This window comes from Armigeres subalbatus, chromosome 3, assembly GCF_024139115.2.
Source record: "Armigeres subalbatus isolate Guangzhou_Male chromosome 3, GZ_Asu_2, whole genome shotgun sequence".
Taxonomy (NCBI): domain Eukaryota; kingdom Metazoa; phylum Arthropoda; class Insecta; order Diptera; family Culicidae; genus Armigeres; species Armigeres subalbatus.
Window position 1 is genome coordinate 373,510,510 of NC_085141.1, and position 20,446 is coordinate 373,530,955.

Sequence of the window (20,446 nt, forward strand, 5' to 3'; positions counted from 1 at the left end):
AAATGGGTGATTTTTTCAGCAGAGAGAAAGAGATAGCAGAGAAAAAGTACCCATTAATGAGTAAACGATTTTTACCGGGTAGTAAATCAGTGAGTGATGGTATTTTAACGAGTGTTAATGGTGGTTCGACCAAGGACACTCCGCGGAATGCTTAGACCACCACTGCAAAGGACGAATTACGGACCACATGGGGCAATCGGTGGCTTGCAACGCGTATTCAACAGAGTTGCGACATTGTTTGATTTCCATTTATCGCGTAATATTCGAGACAAAATTTTCAAAACGACTTATCTGATTTTGTAAACAAAGATTCAAACGACGATTTGACGAATCTGATAGCTCTCCCACGCAAGCCAACACCATCAAAAGGTAGCGGAAACCTTCATCTACCTATTGGTGGTGTTGGTTTGCGTGGGAGAGCTATCAGATTCGTCAAATCGTTGTTTGAATCTTTGTTTACAAAAGCAGATAAGTCGTTTTGAAAATTTTGTCTTGAATGTTACGTCGGAGGTTTTTGACTTTTTTTATTGTCAGATTGTCTAGATATGATACACTGCGCGGCGTTTGTAATGTTCCCAAATGGGTACTTGCACAAAACTTCACGCGGCGAATGACTGTCGAAAGGTATTTATTGCCTGATTCTCTCAAAATTGCACGCGGCGAACCCTTCATGAAAGGTACCGTCGCGCTTTCTGCACCCCGTTTACTTGATTTTTATGGGTGAATAGCATTGCGGTGTATCGTTTGGCGCGGCCGTACCTTTCGACAGTAGAGGTAATAAACTATAGAGGGAGATTGTCGCTGTCGTCACTGGCGAAACACCTTTTGCTGGCGATGATATGGCACTAAATGTCAACGAAGGAAAAATCAGAACGTTTTGACAGATAGGTACCCAACATGTTTGGGGCGATAACAAAGAGAACCGCAGCGACAATCGTCCTCTATAGTTTATTACCTCTATTCTTTCGACAGTCTTTCGCCGCGTGAAGTTTTGTGCAAGTACCACCGGGAACACTACAAACTAGAGATGGGCAAAACAGCTCATTGCAGTGAGCGGATCTGATCCGCTCAGCTCATTGAATAGAGTCAGCTCCTTAGATCAGCTCTTCAGTTCTTCAATGCTACATATAATCAAGTATTCAACGGAACGTTCGGGTTTTTAAAAAAACTTATTACTCATTATTACATTTGATTTATTGAAAAGAGAAACGATTACACTTTATTGCTAACACTATCACTTCACTGCGTACTCTGTCGAACTGACTGATTGACTGGTCTGTGTCCTGCATTTAATAACTTAAACTGCTGATCGGGCAATCTGGATGTATCGCTGGGTCAGCATGGTTCAAAGTCCGAATAGGTGCTGATGTAAGTAGGGTTATTGACATAACTCCTCCGGGGGGTGAAAAAGGTCGTCCTCGGCCTGTAAATTACTGGTGTTGGTTGTTCCCTTAGCTTCTGGCTTCCCGAATAGAAAATACAATAGAATTACATTAAAATATCTAAAAATTACAATACATTTTATTGATGAACATTCTATTCTATTGTACTTCTATTGTACCAATTAAATTGCCTTATTGTTGTTCCAATAAACTTACAATAAAATCTATTGACAGAAAAATGTTGACAATAGAATAACAATAAATTCTATTGTAATGGCAAAAATTTGTTCGAGAAAAAAACGATTTTTTTATTGTTACGGTAACTAACAACCCCTATTTTTTATTGTAAAACTGCCATTTACAATAGGATTTATGGTGGGAAACAATATTCTTAATTGTTATTCTATTGTGAGCAACAATAGAGATTATTGTAATTTCAATAAAATTTATCGTATTGTTACAATAATTTCTATTGTAATTCTATTGGACTTTTTTATTCGGGTTATGTTGTCCTCTTGATGATCGCTCTGCTAAAAGGTTGTCCTTTACTTTACGTTTTTGGGATGGTTTTTTAATTTTGATAATTATCTTTTTCCTACGAAGACAAAGAATGACGATGATTATGAACATTACTAAAGTTGAAGATATTCCTCCAAAGATGCTGAATATCCAGGTGTTGCTTCTATATTGTTTAAATTGGATGTGCTCAATTTTCCTCCGGTTTTCGAACAACTGACTTGAGATGAAAGATAAGTTATGTTGCTGTAAAACTGATGTGTTTATTTGTAGTCCAGGGAAGGCTCTGAGAATTTCAGGTGTGTTAATCGTTACTTCGTTGTTTGTAAAGGTGGTGTTCTTTATCCAAATACTACAGTTATGGAAAGAAATGAGGTAGTTTCCATGCAGTGTCCTATTATCTGGACCACAGTTTGATGTGAGAGTTATTTGTTCCGTCTCACTGATCAAAACTTTATCTTCAGAGATCATTTGTGTAAAGCCGTGATATTGCGTGAGTGTATTGCAATGGCTTTGTTGGCCAAAAATAGGGATTTGACACATCCGGATTCTATAATTCTGATGAATGGATAACGTTGGATGAAATCATTTGGGTTTTCTGTCGAGAAAATATCTTGCCCGGATTTTATGATGTGGGTTGGAATTCCGGTAATTATTGTATTATTCACTAGTAGTGGAGTGATTTGGATAACTTCCGCTTTTGTATCTAATTTTGGGATTCGTAGAATGTACAGCAACATCTCTTGTTTGATGGCGATTTTGGATTCAACGAAATCTAATGCTGCCTCCGGAAATTGTGTTGTAATTCCTTGTTCGTTAATTATGGATTCTATTGCGAAGATCTCTTTTAGTGATAGCAGTTTACTGTTTGCGAGCGATAATCTGGATTTTAAGATGGTATCCTCTATGTCTCTTAGGATATTAAAAGTGGAGTCCATGTAGGCTAGAAGGTTCAGAGCGTCTACTTCCTGAAGTAAAATTTTGTTCATTAAATTGTCCCTTTGGATTATTTCGTTAACGATCCTGGTTATGTCCTCGATGCGTTCGTTGGTTCTTGTGTTGATTTGGATCTGTTGATTATTGTTATCTATTAGCTCGTTCAAGGTACTATTGATGAGTTTAAGGTCGTCTGCATCTGGCGTGCCAGCTATCCATTTGAGTGCCGTTCCGATTGCATCGTATCTCCTAACTCTCCTACTTCTGATTGGTTTTATTTGATAAAACGTATCGAGTAAATCCTACTTCTCCTAGAGACCAGTTCAAATATTGGAATTTTTGGATCTAATTTTCTTGTTAACGTGTGGAAGTTAAGTACATTCTGTTCTATATTAGTAAGATTTATGGGGTGAACAATTGTTGTAGTTCCAGTCTGTATCCCGCAGTTTCTTAGTTTCAACAAAAGCACTGGATCTATGTGAAGATTCCTTATTTCCATTTTTGATTCGGCAAGTAGAAAGAGGGCCAGAAAGTGGATGATAATCTGTAATATGTATTTTACGTCTTTAACCGTTTGATTTTATTTTTATTTCTTTTAATATTTCTCTCGTTTTTAAAAGTTCTATGTTTCACATCACAAGCTATAGTTTCTTTGGCGCGGGGATCTCGTTTTGTCCTAATATTTGGGATGACATAAACTGTTTGGTTGTCTTTAATTTCGGGTGGATCTTCTTTATTACAATTTTGTTTTCTTTGTTTAATTTGGGCTTTGTACATATTGATCCTAGCATCCGTAAATAATTTGTTTGCTTTAACAACAATGTCTATTGGGTTGCTATTATTATTATTATTAAAAAGTAGCTCGTTAGGTGTAAAAGATGTGGCAGAATGAACAGAGTTATTATATAAAGCAACTGATAGTTTGATTATTGATTTTGTTCCTAATTTTTCGAATTTATGTTTATTGCTGTTAAAGATTTCAATTATAGTCGAGTGAGCCCTTTCGATCTGACCATTTGCTTCTGATGAAGAAGCATAAGCTAAAGAAGATCCTGTTTGCGTAATAAAATTTCTAAATTGAATTGACTGAAACGTCGTTTCGTGGTCTGTCACAATTAACTTTGGGATACCGAAAGATACAAAGTACTTAGTCAAGGCTTTTTGGACATCGATAAGGTTTTTTGTTTTCATGTTGTATAATTGGAGGTGTTTAGTAAATGAATCTATCAAGGAAAGAAAGTTGCATGAATCCATTATAAAAATATCCATATGAACACGTTCCATTGGTTTTTCGGTTATTGGGCGAGGGGAAATTTTTATATTGTACGGCTTACGCTCGTACTTATGAGCATTACAGACACGACAGGAGTTGATGAACATATTGATAAGCTTGCTCATTTTAGGGAAGTAGTAGGACCTTTTCAATTGAGATATCACTTCCGTTATACCTCGGTGTGCTCGCTCGTGTTCGCTAATAATCAATTGATTCTGTCTTTCTTCGTTTTGTACATCTTCAACGAGTTTAGTTGTAAAAACGAAGTGACCTTTTGCATCAAAGTGTTCTTTGAATGCCTCTTGTATTATTAACATAATGGGTTCAGGGGCGAGAATGGCGGTTTGCTTACCATTGTGGTGGAGCTTCAGGGATTCGGTAACGTCTTCTTTAGAAAAGTTAGGTTGTGCCACGATCGTTCGTCGATGATTTTGAAAGAGAGTTTCCTTTATTACTGTGGTTATTCCAGATATCCGAAAAATCAGTTGATTTTTATAGTGGTTGACAGGTCGATCTACAAAATGTATATAAAAGTCATTAGAATCATCTCCACTATGTACTGTTTCTAAATCCGCAGATGGTTCATCTATGTTTTGTTCTCCTTGATTGATACCTGAAATGGAAGAATTTGCATTAATATCGATTTCATTTTGGTTGACCTCTAAAGGGCGTCGGCTTAGGGCGTCAGCAACTACGTTTGCGCGTCCTTCTTTATATTTTATGTCATAATCGAAATTTTCTAGGTCTAATCTCCATCTTAGAATTTTGGGGTTTTATCTGAAGTTTTGATAAAAGTAAGGGGTTTGTGATCAGTAACAAGAGTGAATTTTGCACCGTAGAGATAGTTTTTGTATTTTGTGTGTAGCCCATTTAATGGCTAGAGCTTCTTTCTCGTTTGTGGCATATCGTGATTCCGTGTCTGACAATGTTCTGGATCCAAAAGCGATAGGTCTTTCAATTCCTTCTTGCATTTGTGACAGAACTGCACCTAATGCGTGGTCTGACGCATCTGTGGTTAATATAAAAGGTTTATCGTATTGTGGATAAGCTAATACTTGATCCGTAGATATGATTTGCTTCAATGTATTGAATGCGTTCACGTAATTCTGGTCTTGGAGGTTTAATACTTCGCCCTTTTTAAATATTTTGTCATATGTCTTGTAATTTTCGAAAAATCTCTGATAAACCGGCGATAGTATCCTGCTAATCCTAGGAATTGTTTTAATCTGTGTGTCCGTTTTGGGAATTGGCCAGTTAATAATCTTTTCAATTTTTTTCAGGATTTGGTTTCACGCCATCTTCAGAGATGATGTGACCAAGGAATTCTGTTTCTTTCTTTAAAAATTCACACTTGTCAAGTTGTATTTTTAAATTGAATTGTGACAATCTTTTCAAAATCAATGTAAGATTTTTCAAATGTTCCTTCAGGTTCCGTCCAACGATAACAATATCGTCGAGGTACACGTAACATATGGTCCCGATATATTCCTTAAGAATGTTGTTCATGGCCCTCTGGAAAGTGGCCGGGGCGTTTTTTAGACCAAATGGCATTCTAGTGAACTCAAAGTGACCTTTGTCCGTAGAAAATGCCGTTTTCTCCCTGTGGATGGGATCCATTTCGATCTGGTGGAATCCAGATTTGAGGTCCAGTGTTGTGAAATATACAGATTTTCCTAAGTGGTCAAGTATATCTTCTATTTGTGGCATGGGGTAGTTATCGTCTATTGTTTTTTCATTTAATTTCCTATAGTCTATAACAACTCGTATTTTGCGTTTTCTAGACGCATCTGTTTTTTTTGGCACCACCCATATTGGAGAGGAATATGGACTGGATGAATGGGCGATAATACCATTATCAAGCATTTCTTGAATCTGGTCTTCAACATCTTTCCGAAAATGATGAGGATAACGGTAGCTTTTAGTGTAAACAGGGGCATCGTTATTGGTTACAATTTTATGTTTTATAGCGGTGGTCGATGATAATTTCTCACCTTTCCGTAATAAAACTTCTTGATTTTCGAAAATCAAGTCCAATAGCTCCGCTTTTTCTAATGGCGATAAGTGCTCTGTTCTAATAATGTCACATATTTCTTCGTTACTCAGTTTTTGCGTAGATTGAATGGGGATCGGGTCTATTGTTTCATAGTTGTTAACTGTAACCTTGAGGCTTGGGAGTTTTGGAAGTTCCTTTTTCGTTGAAATAATATTAATTGTGGTTTTGAAGTTGTCTGCTCTGTATAATCCTGGTTCGACAACTGAGTCTGCATTCAATTTCTGGAACTCTGGAACGAACCAGTCTCCATTGTTTAATGTGTCTACCGTGATCGTGTGGTGGTATACAGGGGTTTTTGAAGGAAATATTTTAAGAATGTTATCTTTTCTCCATTTATAAGAAGTGTCTCGGATCTGAAATTTAATTTTGCCTCATATCTGGCGAGAGTTTCAGCGCCTAGTATGCCATCGAAAAAATAATGAAATTTATATTCGTAAAACGATAGTGGGGGAAGGTGTTTGAAGATATTTAGTTTTCCTTTATGCTTTATAGCTTGGTTTCCCTTGACGTTTTTTATAGAAGTGTTGATGGATTTAGGCTGTGGTAAAAAGCCTGGTGAAATGATATTTTTATTAGCGCCAGAGTCAATCAAGAGATTCATAATCCTGTTTGTCTCTGGGTGTTTAATCTTGAGATATGGTAAGTAATTCATGTTTCGTTTCTCAGCTCCGTCTGTATTTGAAAATTTACCGAAATTTCTTGTGGTGCTTCATCTTCGGACTCTGAAGTATCAAGTTCTTGGTTGTTTATGAGTTTCCTATTCAGTGTTAAACGGCTCTTAGTGGATTCCGTTTCCATCGGGGTCGATAAGGGTGTTGTTTTTTCTTCTGCAGTCTTGTTTTGTGAATGGGGTTTCTCAAATCTAGGATTCTGTTTGAAATGTTTTGTCTGTTTGGGTTGTTCCGACATGTAGGAGGCTGTTAACTCTTTAGACTTAAATTTGCATAAAAATGCGTACGCGTCTTCAATGTCAGTGGGTCTTGCGGCTTGCGCATACCCAAAGTAAGGTTCCTTAAGGCCGGCTATAAAAGCGGCGAGGCCGTCCTCATCTATGAATGTGTTAATGGCCTGCCAATTATCCTTGTATAGTTGTTTTGCTTCGCTAAGTTTTTTTATGCTTTGCACAATATCTCTTGTTTTCTGGTGATATTTCTGGATTGAAATACCTCCGTCATTTTATTTTGCCAAAGTTGGCATTTGTATGTAGAAAGCTCTTGTCTGTCCCCAAGAGCGTTAATCAAAATGTCTTTGATATCGTCAAAGTCATTGGGGTTCCCGGCAAGGCAAAGTATGTCTTTCGCCTTACCCGCAATTTTGTTAGTCACAGCAGTGACATACATTTTAAAAAGTGTATCGTCAACGTGTGGCTTCAAAAAGTTTAATGTATTCTCCGCCGTTTGCAACCAAGCAGTCAGCTGTTTGCGGTTACCCTCAAATACTGGGAGTGATTTAATTGTATCCGGTATCTTAAAAAGATAGTCAATGTTCGCCCTCGAGGTTTGTTGCCCTGTGGACGACTCAGCGGATTGTGAGGTGGAAGTGGAAGGTGCTCCGGTTGCATTTCGAATGAATGAGTCGTACTCATTCTGTTTTGCATCGAGTCTATTTATTGCCTGCATCATCGTGTTCAACTGTGCAGCAATTTGATCTAACGGGCTTTCTGTGGCCATGTTAATTTTATCGAAAGAAATATTAAGGTCTTTCAATGGAACGTGTGCGAGATCGGCCGATTCGATTGAATCGTTATCAGAATCGCTGGTGGATTCGGAGGCTGACCGCGTTTTGTTCTTATTCTTCAGTATTTTCCTTGTAACCTGCAAGGCGCTTCTGGCCCTGTTAGGAATTTTAGGCATTAACTGAAACGTTTTTAGAAACACACGTTCTCTAAGAACTCGTGTCGTTTCGCAGAATAGCAATTCTCTCGGAACTTTGCTAATTCTGTTTGGGGAGCGGCTTCTAAGAACTGCTGCTAACCCGACGATAAATTGAATTGTCGAACGTGTTACTTCTCTCTAAGAACGAGTAATCGCGCGCGATCAATTTTAATTTTATCGCGATGAAATTCAACTTCCTCTAAGGACGGTTCAACTTCAATACGGTAAATGAAATTGGATGATATTTATTCGTATTTCACTAAGAACATGCGAGGTAGATAAAATCACAAGTTTCGCTTACCTGTTACAATCGTGGGGGATCGCGGTTCTCTGTTGTCCGTGGCGTGCGGTGAAGTCTCGACTCCTAGCACACTCTCGATGACGCTGGATGCTTTCACTATTAAAGTAATCGCGGACCTACTTTAATTCGGATTTACGAATCCGAACTTTTACACTGTTTTTCACGCACTTCGAACAGATACCGGACGGCTGCGCCAATCAAGTATTCCACGGAACGTTCGGGTTTTTAAAAAAACCTATTACTCATTATTACATTTGATTTATTGAAAAGAGAAACGATTACACTTTATTGCTAACACTATCACTTCACTGCGTACTCTGTCGAACTGACTGATTGACTGGTCTGTGTCCTGCATTTAATAACTTAAACTGCTGATCGGGCAATCTGGATGTATCGCTGGGTCAGCATGGTTCAAAGTCCGAATAGGTGCTGATGTAAGTAGGGTTATTGACATAACTATATATTAAAACATAATTGTTAATATTATTAATTTAATTTTAACTATCGTGGAAAAATTTGAAAAATTTATGTCATTCATTTATTCATTCATTTATTCATCATTTATCTATTTACCTCACTTTGAAATTTTTAAAATGTTAAGCTATAGTGAGGTAATAATTTCTATTGAAAACCCAACAATTTTAAACTAATAACATTTATTAAGCTTTTTCTGACCTAGACAGTCTTGAAGTCTAGGCGTTCATTTAGAATCATCACTTTCATTTCTATACAAAAACTAACTCAACATTATTTTCTGTTCATAACTCTAAGTTACATTTTGTTGATAACATTTCTCAAATCGGTAATTTGAATAATTCAGTCCTAACTGATATATAGAGACTAACTGATATGTATATGAAACATATCACGTGTCCTAAGTTTTCTCTACATATATAGTTTGTGACAGAAATGTTGAAATCGCGGCGGAACAGGCACAGTGGAATGTCCTCACAGACCGGAGAATACAAAACCGGGACTTGCGCTACGGCGGAAGAAAAGAAAAACGTCAACAAACGATGTTTATTGGGAAACGGTTCGATGCGGAATAGTACATTAATATCAGTACACAGTACAGATAGCAACACAACGTCTCCTCTAACTCGCTGTGACAGAGATGTCGGTTTGTATACACATTGGCGGCGGGTGAAAATATCGCCCCCACCAACACTCCTCCTCGATGTTTGAACCCATCAGTCACAGCATCCGTGGTAGTTATCATAACAATCCCAAAAATCCTCACGTTCCGGTGGTTCCTCCTCCTGGATCTTATCGTCCTTGAATAGCGTCACTTCCGTCATCAACTCCTCCTGGCTTCGATATCGATGATTTTTGTTACGAACTTCTGGTACCATATGATTTTTCGGATGACGAATCATCTCGTTCCGAACAAACTTGCCAATCGATGGACACTTAGCTTCAATTTTCAGTGCACTTGGAATCTTCAACTCGAACAAATTCTCACGTAATTCACTAACGGCTACTACCTTCTTTCTCTGGTCGACAATGTTGCAATTGGATGCTCCGAACTCCACCTTAAATCCTTTTGCCAGTAGTTTACGAACAGATACCATACCGCTGTATAGGCTCGGAATGTACAGCACCTCCTTGATCCAAATGGTTTTCACATTTCCATCCCCATCAATACACTCGACTGTTCCTTCACCAATACCTGCAGACTTCGCAATAGATCCATCAGCTAGCAACACTTCGCCCTTCACAGTCTCATCCAACGTTGTAAAGAACTGCTTGTCATTCGTCATATGACATGAACAGCCACTGTCAATGAGCCATCGCCCAAAACCCCGAAGCTACCTGACTGTAAACACACCGGTCTTTCCCTTTCGCTCACTTGCTTCGCTTCACTGGTAACTCCGTCGTCCTCGCTTTGCTTCTTCTGTAACACACGACAATTCCGTCGAAAATGTCCTGGCTTCCGACAATAATAACAAACCTTCTCGTCTTGTCGCTTTGTAACTGACTTCAAAGCACTTTCACCACTGCCGAAACAGGAACTCGTTGAACGATCCGTCTTTCTTTCCCTTCTTCTCTGCCACTCATCAAGTAGCTTTTGCTTTACTATCTCCATAGTCAGATCTTCGTCCTTCCGGCTTTCTAGCGCAGTCACCAAACCATCGTAAGAGTCGGGAAGACTTCGAAGAACCATTGCTATCTTCAATGACGGCTCTAACTGCAGACCTGCACACTGTAGGCGATCAAAAAGTTCCTCCAACTCGAAAAGATGTTTCTCCATTTCTCCATCAGTACGTTCTTCTTCCAAATTGAGATTACAGATGCGTTTTAGAAGGGATACACGTGACGTCACACTAGCCTTCTCGTGATACGCCTTCAACATGTTCCACGCCTCCTGCGCTGTTTCTGCGTCCCTCACCAAGTTCATCTGGCTGTCCTCTATAAACAACACTATCGTTGCCAGCGCCTTCTGGCTTGCCTTCCTCCACGATGTTGTGACCGGATCCGGCTTCGGATCCACTACCGCAAACCAGTAGTCGTCCCGTATCAGCAGCATCTGCATCCGCACTTTCCAAGTGGAATAATTTGCATTGTTGAGTAGGGGAAACGAATATTTCTCAGTCATTTCACTTGACGCTCGAAAATACTTGCACTGATTATTTCACTTTGTGTTCGTTTTGTACCGCTTTCCCTCTAGTACCGGGAACAATAAAAGCGATCAAAGTCTTTTCACTGCTTTTCGGCTTTCAGTCAGCCAACTCTTCCGCTCTCACGATTACTGTACCTACTGCACAGCCAAATCCACGCTCCGAACGGGCATCAAAAGCAACCAACCACACCAACCAAACCTCGCGCCAACAAACGAAGCACAAACTTTATACTTCTTGTTTCGTTTTTCGCGGGTACGAATTTTCACTTTTCTTCAGCACAATTCGGGACCATAACCTGTTGAAATCGCGGCGGAACAGGCACAGTGGAATGTCCTCACAGACCGGAGAATACAAAACCGGGACTTGCGCTACGGCGGAAGAAAAGAAAAACGTCAACAAACGATGTTTATTGGGAAACGGTTCGATGCGGAATAGTACATTAATATCAGTACACAGTACAGATAGCAACACAACGTCTCCTCTAACTCGCTGTGACAGGGATGTCGGTTTGTATACACATTGGCGGCGGGTGAAAATATCGCCCCCACCAACAAGAAAGAGGGAGGAAATAAAAGTGCCAAAAAATGGTTTTCGTAATTTTTAAACCATCACCTAATCTGTGAGTGATTTCCAATCTAGTACTTCAATTGCTCATCCTTTGGTCGATAAGGCACGAACTCTAACAAAAACAATTCAACGTATGTCTTTTCCCTGATTTTGGTTTTCGCATCTGTCAAAAGTATCGGGACGTCCGATTTTGTGCCACCGACGAAGAAAAAGAATAGAAAGCGACAGAAGCCCAAGAATAGTTGAAGTAAAAAAAGTGTCGCGGAAGTTAATAAGTGAAATTTTCTGGAAAATTCGTTGAAGTAATCGCTGATTTTTCGTCAGTTGCGGAAAGGGTGTTTTCCAAAAGTGGAATAACGTATTCAAAACTAGAGAAAAGTGAAATTAAGGCGATATACGGTTCGTAAAGGTCAGTGCAAAGTAAGCTTCTTATTCTTTTTTCGGTGATTGTTTTGCTCTTGTTCTACTTTGGGAACGGCAGAAATATTTTTACAGTTGTTTTTTTCCCCATTGCTTACAGCAATATTTGTGGAGGAATCTTTCAAGCTGGCTGCCGCAACAATGTCCACCCAGCAGAGCCCCGCCAGCCTGCAGGCGGCGGCCAACAGCGAGAAAGTGTTCCAATGGATCAACGAGCTGTCCAATCCGGAAACGCGCGAAACCGCTTTGCTGGAGCTGAGCAAGAAGCGTGAATCGGTCCCGGACCTGGCGCCGATGCTGTGGCACAGTTTCGGAACAACCGCGGCTCTGCTGCAGGAGATCATCAACATCTATCCATCGATCAATCCGGCTACTCTGACGGCACACCAATCGAACCGGGTTTGCAACGCCTTGGCTCTGCTGCAGTGTGTTGCGTCCCATCCGGAAACTCGATCCGTTTTCCTGGCGGCCCACATTCCATTGTTCCTGTATCCGTTCCTGCACACCACGTCCAAGACACGTCCGTTCGAGTATCTGAGACTGACTTCGCTGGGAGTGATCGGAGCGTTGGTGAAAACCGACGAGCAGGAAGTGATCACGTTTCTGTTGACGACGGAGATCATCCCGTTGTGTCTGCGGATAATGGAATCCGGGTCAGAGCTGAGCAAGACCGTGGCGACATTCATCCTGCAGAAAATTTTGTTGGACGATAGCGGCCTGTCGTATATTTGCCACACGTACGATCGATTCTCACATGTTGCCATTATTCTGGTAAGAGAAAAAAGTTGTAGTATATCTATTATAGTCGCGAAGTTTAAGTCTCCCCTATGCTAGTTTACGGATGACCGGATAATTGTTCTCCCTCATTACTTCATCAACGTTACATTTTGGGTTTCAACTGTTTGATTTATTGTTCTAGGGCAAGATGGTAATCTCTCTCTCAAAAGAACCTTCAGCTAGACTGTTAAAGCACGTTGTTCGGTGTTATCTAAGACTGTCTGACAATGCAAGGTAAGTCTCGACGCTTTCGGCTATTAAAAAACAATTGTTCTAATGGTCGCCATATATCCTTTTCCCTTCGTAGAGCTCGAGAAGCGCTCCGTCAGTGCCTGCCGGATCAGTTGCGTGATGGAACATTCGCTGCCTGCTTGCAGGAGGACAAATCTACTAAACCATGGCTCTCATTGCTGCTCAAAAATTTGGAAACCGTTACCGTACCTGGGGCCGATCCGCGACAGGTCGGCATCTCGCCGCTAACTTCCTAATACTACTGGGCCACAGAATGGCGGCATGCAATCAAGTCAACTTCGATGTTGCATCAGCAAGATCCTGCGCGAAGCATTGTGTTCCTGAACATCCACCCCCAGAACCACGTGACCACCAGTCGACACAGATGATAAACGATGATGATATCTTACTACAGTACATGAATGAATAATTTATTCCTCATATTTCTATTACTTCTAATTTGCTTGCAATCTTGTTGAACCAAAATTGTAAACACTTAATATAATGCGAGGAGAAACGAAATGGATCAAATTAGCATTGGCGCAAAAAAAATGAACTTTCCGAATTCATTAATTGAATTGAAAATTGTTCTAGAATGTAACAAAAAAAAACTGATTTTCTTTATTTGAAACTAAGCATAATTCTCGCATATTAACCTTGAATATCAGTATCGACTCGAAAAAGTTTGGATTTTTAATGTGTTGTCGTTTATAAAAGTCACGTATTTCCATTATATTTTTTTTCCATAGAAAAATTGTTTTGTAACTAAAGAGAATGCAGGTCAGAAATCGGTCACTTTAAGACAAAAAACAAATTCATCTAAAATCACTCATTAAATTAGCGGCTGATGGTGCATCAGCAAATTCAATTGTGAGATAATGATGACGAGATAATTAATATAAGTAGTGTATCGTTAGAGATCAGTGATATGTTCAATAAAATTAACAAAAGTAACATGAAATGTTTCTTATTTTTAAATTACAGGATTATGATTAAAATTTAAGGGTGGCTGGGTTCGATTCCCGGCGCCGGTCTAGACAATTTTTGGCTTGGAAATTGTCTCGACCTCCCTGGGCATAAAAGTATCATCGTGTTAGCGTCATGAAATACGAATGCAAAAATGGTAACTTGGCTTGGCTTGGCCTTGCAGTTAATAACTGTGGAAGTACTTAATAAACACTAAGCTGCGAGAGGGCTCTGTCCCAGTGTGGGGATGTAATACCAATAAGAAGAAGGAGATTAAAAATTGAATCTTTTAGGATACTTATCCTATAGAAAATTTACATTGAAATAGATGTATCCAGTTTTCCGCGATCCGTAATAGCCGCCAGCTTGCCTATACACAGGATTTTGTTTTTACACGATTTTTTGTCGCTCGTATTTTTGATCGTGTGACTTCAATTTGCCACCAAACTCTTCGCAACATGCTTCAAAAAATCCAGAATAAATCAAAGAAAAATCAAATGATAATTAATATACGTTAAACATTTAGGATGAGTGGAAAATTGAGAAAATGTAAATCGTGTAAAAACAAAATCCAGTGTATATTGGCCATATATGGGCTAGTATCTGATATGACGTTTGTCGACGTTAACTGCACCCACCGTTCCGAGCATTTCATTCAATGTGGTCTTCTTGTTTACCACATTGATCAAAATGCTCGGAACGGTGGGTGCAGTTGACCTCCACAAACATCAAATCAGAGACTAGTCCACATCTGCTCACTTCTCACTATTCATTTCTTCATTTCTCACTGGATTGGATTTCGAAAAGATTTGGATAGTATTAAGATTGGACTTGGATTGGATTTGAATTGAATTCGCATTGTATTAGGATTGGATTTGGTTGAATTTGGATTGATTTTAAAATAAATTTTGATTGCATTTGGATTAGATTTAGATTGGACTTGGATTTGAATTGAATTCGCATTCCATTTGGATTGGATTCGATTTGGATTGGATTTGTATTGAGTCGTTCGCAACCAAAGATAATTATAGTATTGGCATTATAGGTATAAAACATCTCAAAAGTAAAAGAGGGGAAGAATGTAGTGGATTAGCTTGGACTTAGGAGGTATGATAAAAATATTATTGAAAAATACCATTATCAGCAATTCCTTGTAATCTACATTTGACATATGTTTTAAGGCTCCCCAAGACCTAAGCGAATTCATCGCCGCGACGTCGACAACTAATCGTCGTAGTTCTATCATTGGGTCGCTGCAGGCAATGTTCTACTTACGCTTCCATACCGACGGTCACAGAATCGCAGTCGCCAAGCGATATAATCGCGTTGCCTGTGTTTGGGGGAACCTTATTTCTTTATTGAGTAAAATACTAATCAGCGTGTAATAGAGATAAGGCAAAAATGTTTAAGGTTTTTCGAGTCGGTGTCAGAATAAATCGACGACGCAGTTCAGTTTGGTGAGTATATATTGTTGCGACGAATGGTCGAGCTTGGAAGCATTCAGATTCTCCTTCGGGAATTCATTTAATAATCCATTCGGTAATTCCACCTGAAGTTCGTCCAGGAATTCTGTATGGGTGGAAACTAAATCTGTGAAGCAACAACCTAGCAACTGGAACCTAGCTGGTCATCGCAGCAGTGTCGACTTAAAATAAAGAATATCGGGTCAGCTCGTTCGATTCGCCTAGAATCTCCATCCTATGGTATCAATCAATGTAAAACTCTTCGAAGAACCAAGAAATTGAACTCATGAGAGTAGCTTAAAACTCTTGATCGCACCACTGTTTTTAGTATATAACTTTTTATTCTATCGTTGAGTTAGTGATTCACATTGAGGTAAAACATATACAATTTTCTAACCCTAAGTTTTGCCTTTCTTGTATACTAAGTATAAATAAAGGCTATATGATCGCTCCAAAAACAAACTTTTTATAGAAGACGCGGAGACCCATAGTCGACTCAGTTCGACGAATTGAGGTGATGGCTGTGTGTGTGCGTTTTTTTTCTTCCTCCACTGCTTGAGGGAGAATCTGCTCAACTGACATCCTGGGTTGTCCAGGAAGTGCTGGGTTAGGGGCCACCTCCAACGAGGAAGGCAGGACTACATTCCCGACCCGCTAAACCGTTTCCATTGCCGCCAAGCCCATCGTCCCTTCGGTAAAACCAGAAAGTAATGCTTCAAAGGGGGGCAGTGTACAAAGCACCCTTGAGGTTAGCTGCGTGTCCTTGCAGCATCGAGTATCGTGACTCGCTGTTCTTAGAAGAACACCATGGTATCGTGCCAGCGCATTGCCGGCCTTCCAGGTGGCCTTACCACGCCCTATGTCCTCGGAAGGTGGGAAGGGTCGACTTCGCGCCTGCTTCCCTCTGCACAGCTGGTATCAAGAATGATGATGCCGTGTGCACCCCAAATTGATCTCTCTGCGAAAGGGCCTATTCGCCAACACACAGAGGGACTTGCCGACGCGATGCCTACGCTTGCCCCAGCCTTGACGTGGACCCCTTTCCGTCCTCGGGCTTGGAACCCGCCCAGTTGACCGACGCCGCGAAAGTGACGATACCATGTTGTTCTTCGCGCGGCCACTTGTTCGATAAAAGGATCGAGTTCGACCACAGAAGCATGACCACCGGTATGACCCATGAAGCCGACTCCGATCCCTTATACCACCTCTTATTTGCGCCTGAACTAGCCATCCTTGAGTCCACGCGCCACCTTCTGTGTAGCTCCATGACGATTTGGGCGATAGCCGATAAAACGGCATTCCAGCCAACTTCATCTTTACACATCCTCCGGACTAGGTTGTCCGCATTGGTCACGCATTGCGCGAAAACGTGGACACACGAACAACACGTGTTCCGCCGTTTCCTCTAAACCTGCGCACACCAAACACTCGGGCGAGGCCGAGCAAGCCAGCTGCGTTACCTGCACTGTGATTTTGCAGCACGCTTAAACGCCGGGCACATCGAACCCCCTATGGGGTGCTTGCTGTTCACAGCTTTGCTGGAACAAATCAAACAATTGGGAGGGTTCGTGCAGCATTGTGCCTTATGTCCCTCCAATCCGCAGCGTCGGCAGAGATTGCTTCTGTCAGGGCCTTTGCAGTCCCATTGCTTGTGCCCCGGTTCCAGGCACTTGAAGCAAACTTCGGGTTGCTCGTATATGCCCACAGAACACACCGACCATCCCACACCCCACCTTGACGCTCCCTAACTTGACTACCTTGGAGGCGTCTGCTGCAGATAGCCGAAGCAATGCTACCTGCGTCCCTGCCGGACCTTTCTGTAGCCGAACGGCTGCGGTGGGCGTCTCCACTTCACACTGTCGCCGCAGTGCCGTGACGAGCTCTTCGACTTCAGTGATCTCGTCCAAGTCTTTAACCCTTAGATTCACCTCTGTCGTGAGTGCCCTCACCTTGACCGTCTCGCCTAGGACTTCCTCCGCCAACTTCTTGTAGGCGGCGCCCTTTTGCGAGTACGTCGGCGCCGAGTTCACCGAGCTTGACGTCACTCCTCATCGCCTTCAAGACGTCCGAGTACTTAGCCTCGTCCGTTTTGATCACTACACAGAAAGAACAAATATTATTTTATCAAATATATTGTACTTTGCTTCTAAGAAGTGATATTTTTTCTTTAAAATAAAAGTGAAAACTTTAGAATCGAAAGTTATGTATTTAATTCAATCATATTTTTCGTCGGGTCTGAATATCAATTTTGAAATTCATCTTATGAACACAAAAGTGTTTGAACTTTTATTTTCAAAACACTCAATGTGAAAAAAATAATCACCGTGACAGATGACTCTGAAAGAAAAAATAGAAAAATAAGTGCCTTCTGCAGTGTTCGCACGCTTGAAAAATATAGTTTTTTTGAAAATGTGTAATTTTCTTTTAATAAAATGTAGATTAGAAACCGTAAACTCCCTAAAAACAAACGATTCTTTGGAGTTCCAGTAGCTTAGATGCGTACATAACTGGTATATGATGATGAGGTGAGTAATATTTGTAAATATCAAAGTCAATTGTTATTTCTTCGCCAAATTTATTATGCATTATTCTTTATTACAACTTTTTTATTTCTGTTACCCAGATGTCGAGCCGGAACATAATCAAACATGGACCTATTAAAACCCCATACGTTTCTGATGTCGACAATGTCATAACCATAACCACAATGGATCGAAACTACAGCAAGGATGACGACTCCGAAGGAATGTTATCCGGCAGATTCGCTCATGTCGTTAGCCGCACAAATCTTCGAATCAACATAAAATTTATCAGGCAGTTTATGTGGCCGACGCAAGTCATAGATGTCATTGGGGATAAGTTCCCTGATAAATGAAATATATAAAAAATAAAGTGTAGTGAAACAATTATTACCTAAATTTGATTGCCAAAATATTGAGGCATAATTTTTGTAAAGATCGTAAGACATACAAAAAGGTGGAGGAATTACCGGTTTGAACTTACGATCTTTCCAAAATTTATGCTAGGTTGAGTTATTTTTTGCGAAAACTTTCTTCAATAACATCAATAATAGCACCATTCAATATGAAATGCGATAAAATCATTTACTTTCATTTCCCACAGTACAATCTGATTGATCTGACAATGGTACAATCTATAATTAAGAGTTCAAACTTTCGATTCTAGAGCAGCAAATAACATTTAAACTCTTGATTAAATAAAAAGTTTACAAACTTTTATTCCGAAAATGCTCGACTCTCTACGAAAAAGAACCAATGAAACTTTTTATTTTAACCAACGGTTTTTTCATTATTATTAATGGTTTTTCTTTCTGTGTAGGGCATCGCCCCTGGAGCGATTGGCGCCTACCATAGACTTCTTGCTACCCTCATTCGCCTGGGCCTTCTTTTCGGCCCTTGACGTCTTCTTGTTCTTGTTGACGTCTTCTCTTGTTCTTGACCAGGGTCCAGGAGGCGTCATCCCCCTCTATTTCCCTGGTTTGGTGCGGCTGAGAGCTCTCAGCCTGCCGTAAACCCTTACCACCGTCTTTCCTGGGTGGACGGACCTTTCCAGGTCTTTCCTCCCCCGGTTTTGGAGGTACCAGGCCGGGGTTCAGCTTCCCAGCCCCACTACCCTTGTTCGGGGTAGTAACACGCAGAAAAAACTCTTGTAAATACAATAATATTTCATGTAAATTCAACAAGAATTTTACATTGTTTTGGCGGTAATAAGAAATATTATTATTTCAACAATCCAGTATTGTTGTTTGAAAAGAAGCTTCGAAAGCTTTTATTTTACGAAGCTTCCAAAGCGTTTCAATGTATTATATGAAAACAATAATACTTTTATTAATTCAAAAAGAGCTTTTCGTTTGATTCAAAGAGACATTTTTTATTGTTTTAATAAACAATTCAGATTGAAATTAAACCCATTGCATTATTGATTTTACATTAGAATATTTTTATTTATTTTTCTGCTAAAATGATCTGCCTTAATACAATCTGATCATCAATGTTGTTTTATTAAACCATTTGCCCTGCATGTTGTCGCTTTGGTTTAGTCTTAGCGTTCCTCCTCCCCCGCATGTTGGACTCCGTTCTAAATTCCGGTATGTTGGCACCATCTAACCCAGGATCTGAAATACATTAGTGCTATATTTTATGCTTGTTTAATGGAAAAATGTGATATTTACCTAATTTAGGAATGAATCGTTCACATTCTGATGTTGGACGTTGAACAAAGTTTCGTTGTCGTGGAGTCTACGATACTTCCACCTTAAACAGCAGACGAGATGCGGTGCCTTAGTTTCAACCAAAATGATGAATTCTGGAAATAATATGTTTAGAATGGTTTAGGTCATAGAAACATAAATACAAACCTCTCTTGGTGGGAACAGTACAGTCGGGATTCGCTGGTTGGGATTTTAATACTTGGGTCACTTTTTAGTTGGGCCTCCGCTGGTTGGGCCATGGCCCAACTAAAAAGCAACCGTACGTCAAAATTCAATGTAAACACGGAAAACGGGATTGGGCGTCACTGGACATCATTTGTGATGTTCAAGTCGAAATACACGTGTTCAAATGGCTGTCAGTTGGCCCAACTAAAAAACTGAATTCGTTAGTTGGGCCGAGGTCGTGGCCCAACCAGCGAATCGCGACTGTAGTCGATTTTGTTCAACTTTCAAATAAAAAACTTTTGGAGTTTTTGCTGGATTGTGGCGATATTTCGGTTTGTTCACCCAAAACAAGCCAAACGATTCCAAACACCTCATTTGATTAATGCAAAAATGTATGACTTTTCATCTCAAACACTATTTCTATTTACACACGCAACGTAATACACAATGTAAGTCAACAATAAATATTCCTAATTAATAAATTATAATAATTCGCATGCTTCATCCGAAACCTTTGATAAATTCAAACTGGTGCATTTTGATATAAAAAAATAATTGAGTCCTTTTCCAAAGATTGGCTCGGGGTTACGTAGCGACAATAAGCTTTTTGGAAAAGCTTACTTTTGACGTAAACTTGTGATAGATTCAAATTGATTTATTGTTGAAACAA

General features: G+C 40.0%; 1 protein-coding gene and 2 long non-coding RNA genes across 5 annotated transcripts; 2 read left to right on the top strand and 1 right to left on the bottom strand.

Annotated features, from left to right (window-relative positions):
• Window positions 1-11,722: 11,722 nt before the first annotated feature.
• LOC134226494 (CCR4-NOT transcription complex subunit 9) lies at window positions 11,723-13,912 on the top strand. 3 transcript variants are annotated; one of them, XM_062707306.1, is made up of 4 exons: window positions 11,723-11,943; window positions 12,044-12,714; window positions 12,863-12,954; window positions 13,028-13,912. In XM_062707306.1, the coding sequence occupies exons 2-4, from the start codon at window positions 12,085-12,087 to the stop codon at window positions 13,206-13,208; spliced, it is 903 nt and encodes a 300-aa protein (XP_062563290.1). In that variant the 5' UTR covers window positions 11,723-11,943; window positions 12,044-12,084; the 3' UTR covers window positions 13,209-13,912. The 3 variants fall into 3 exon arrangements, with proteins under 3 accessions (XP_062563290.1, XP_062563289.1, XP_062563291.1); XM_062707305.1 differs by having other exon boundaries at window positions 11,726-11,932; XM_062707307.1 differs by lacking the exon at window positions 11,723-11,943 and having other exon boundaries at window positions 12,019-12,714.
• A 3,865-nt stretch (window positions 13,913-17,777) lies between these two features.
• On the top strand, window positions 17,778-18,298 carry LOC134223639 (uncharacterized). The gene is made up of 2 exons (XR_009982650.1): window positions 17,778-17,905; window positions 18,004-18,298. It is a non-coding gene; the product is annotated as an uncharacterized LOC134223639 (long non-coding RNA).
• A 1,067-nt stretch (window positions 18,299-19,365) lies between these two features.
• Window positions 19,366-19,971, bottom strand: LOC134223640 (uncharacterized). Its single transcript, XR_009982651.1, has 3 exons — window positions 19,759-19,971; window positions 19,573-19,706; window positions 19,366-19,515 (listed from the first exon to the last, which is right to left on the bottom strand). It is a non-coding gene; the product is annotated as an uncharacterized LOC134223640 (long non-coding RNA).
• Between the last annotated feature and the right edge of the window lie 475 nt (window positions 19,972-20,446).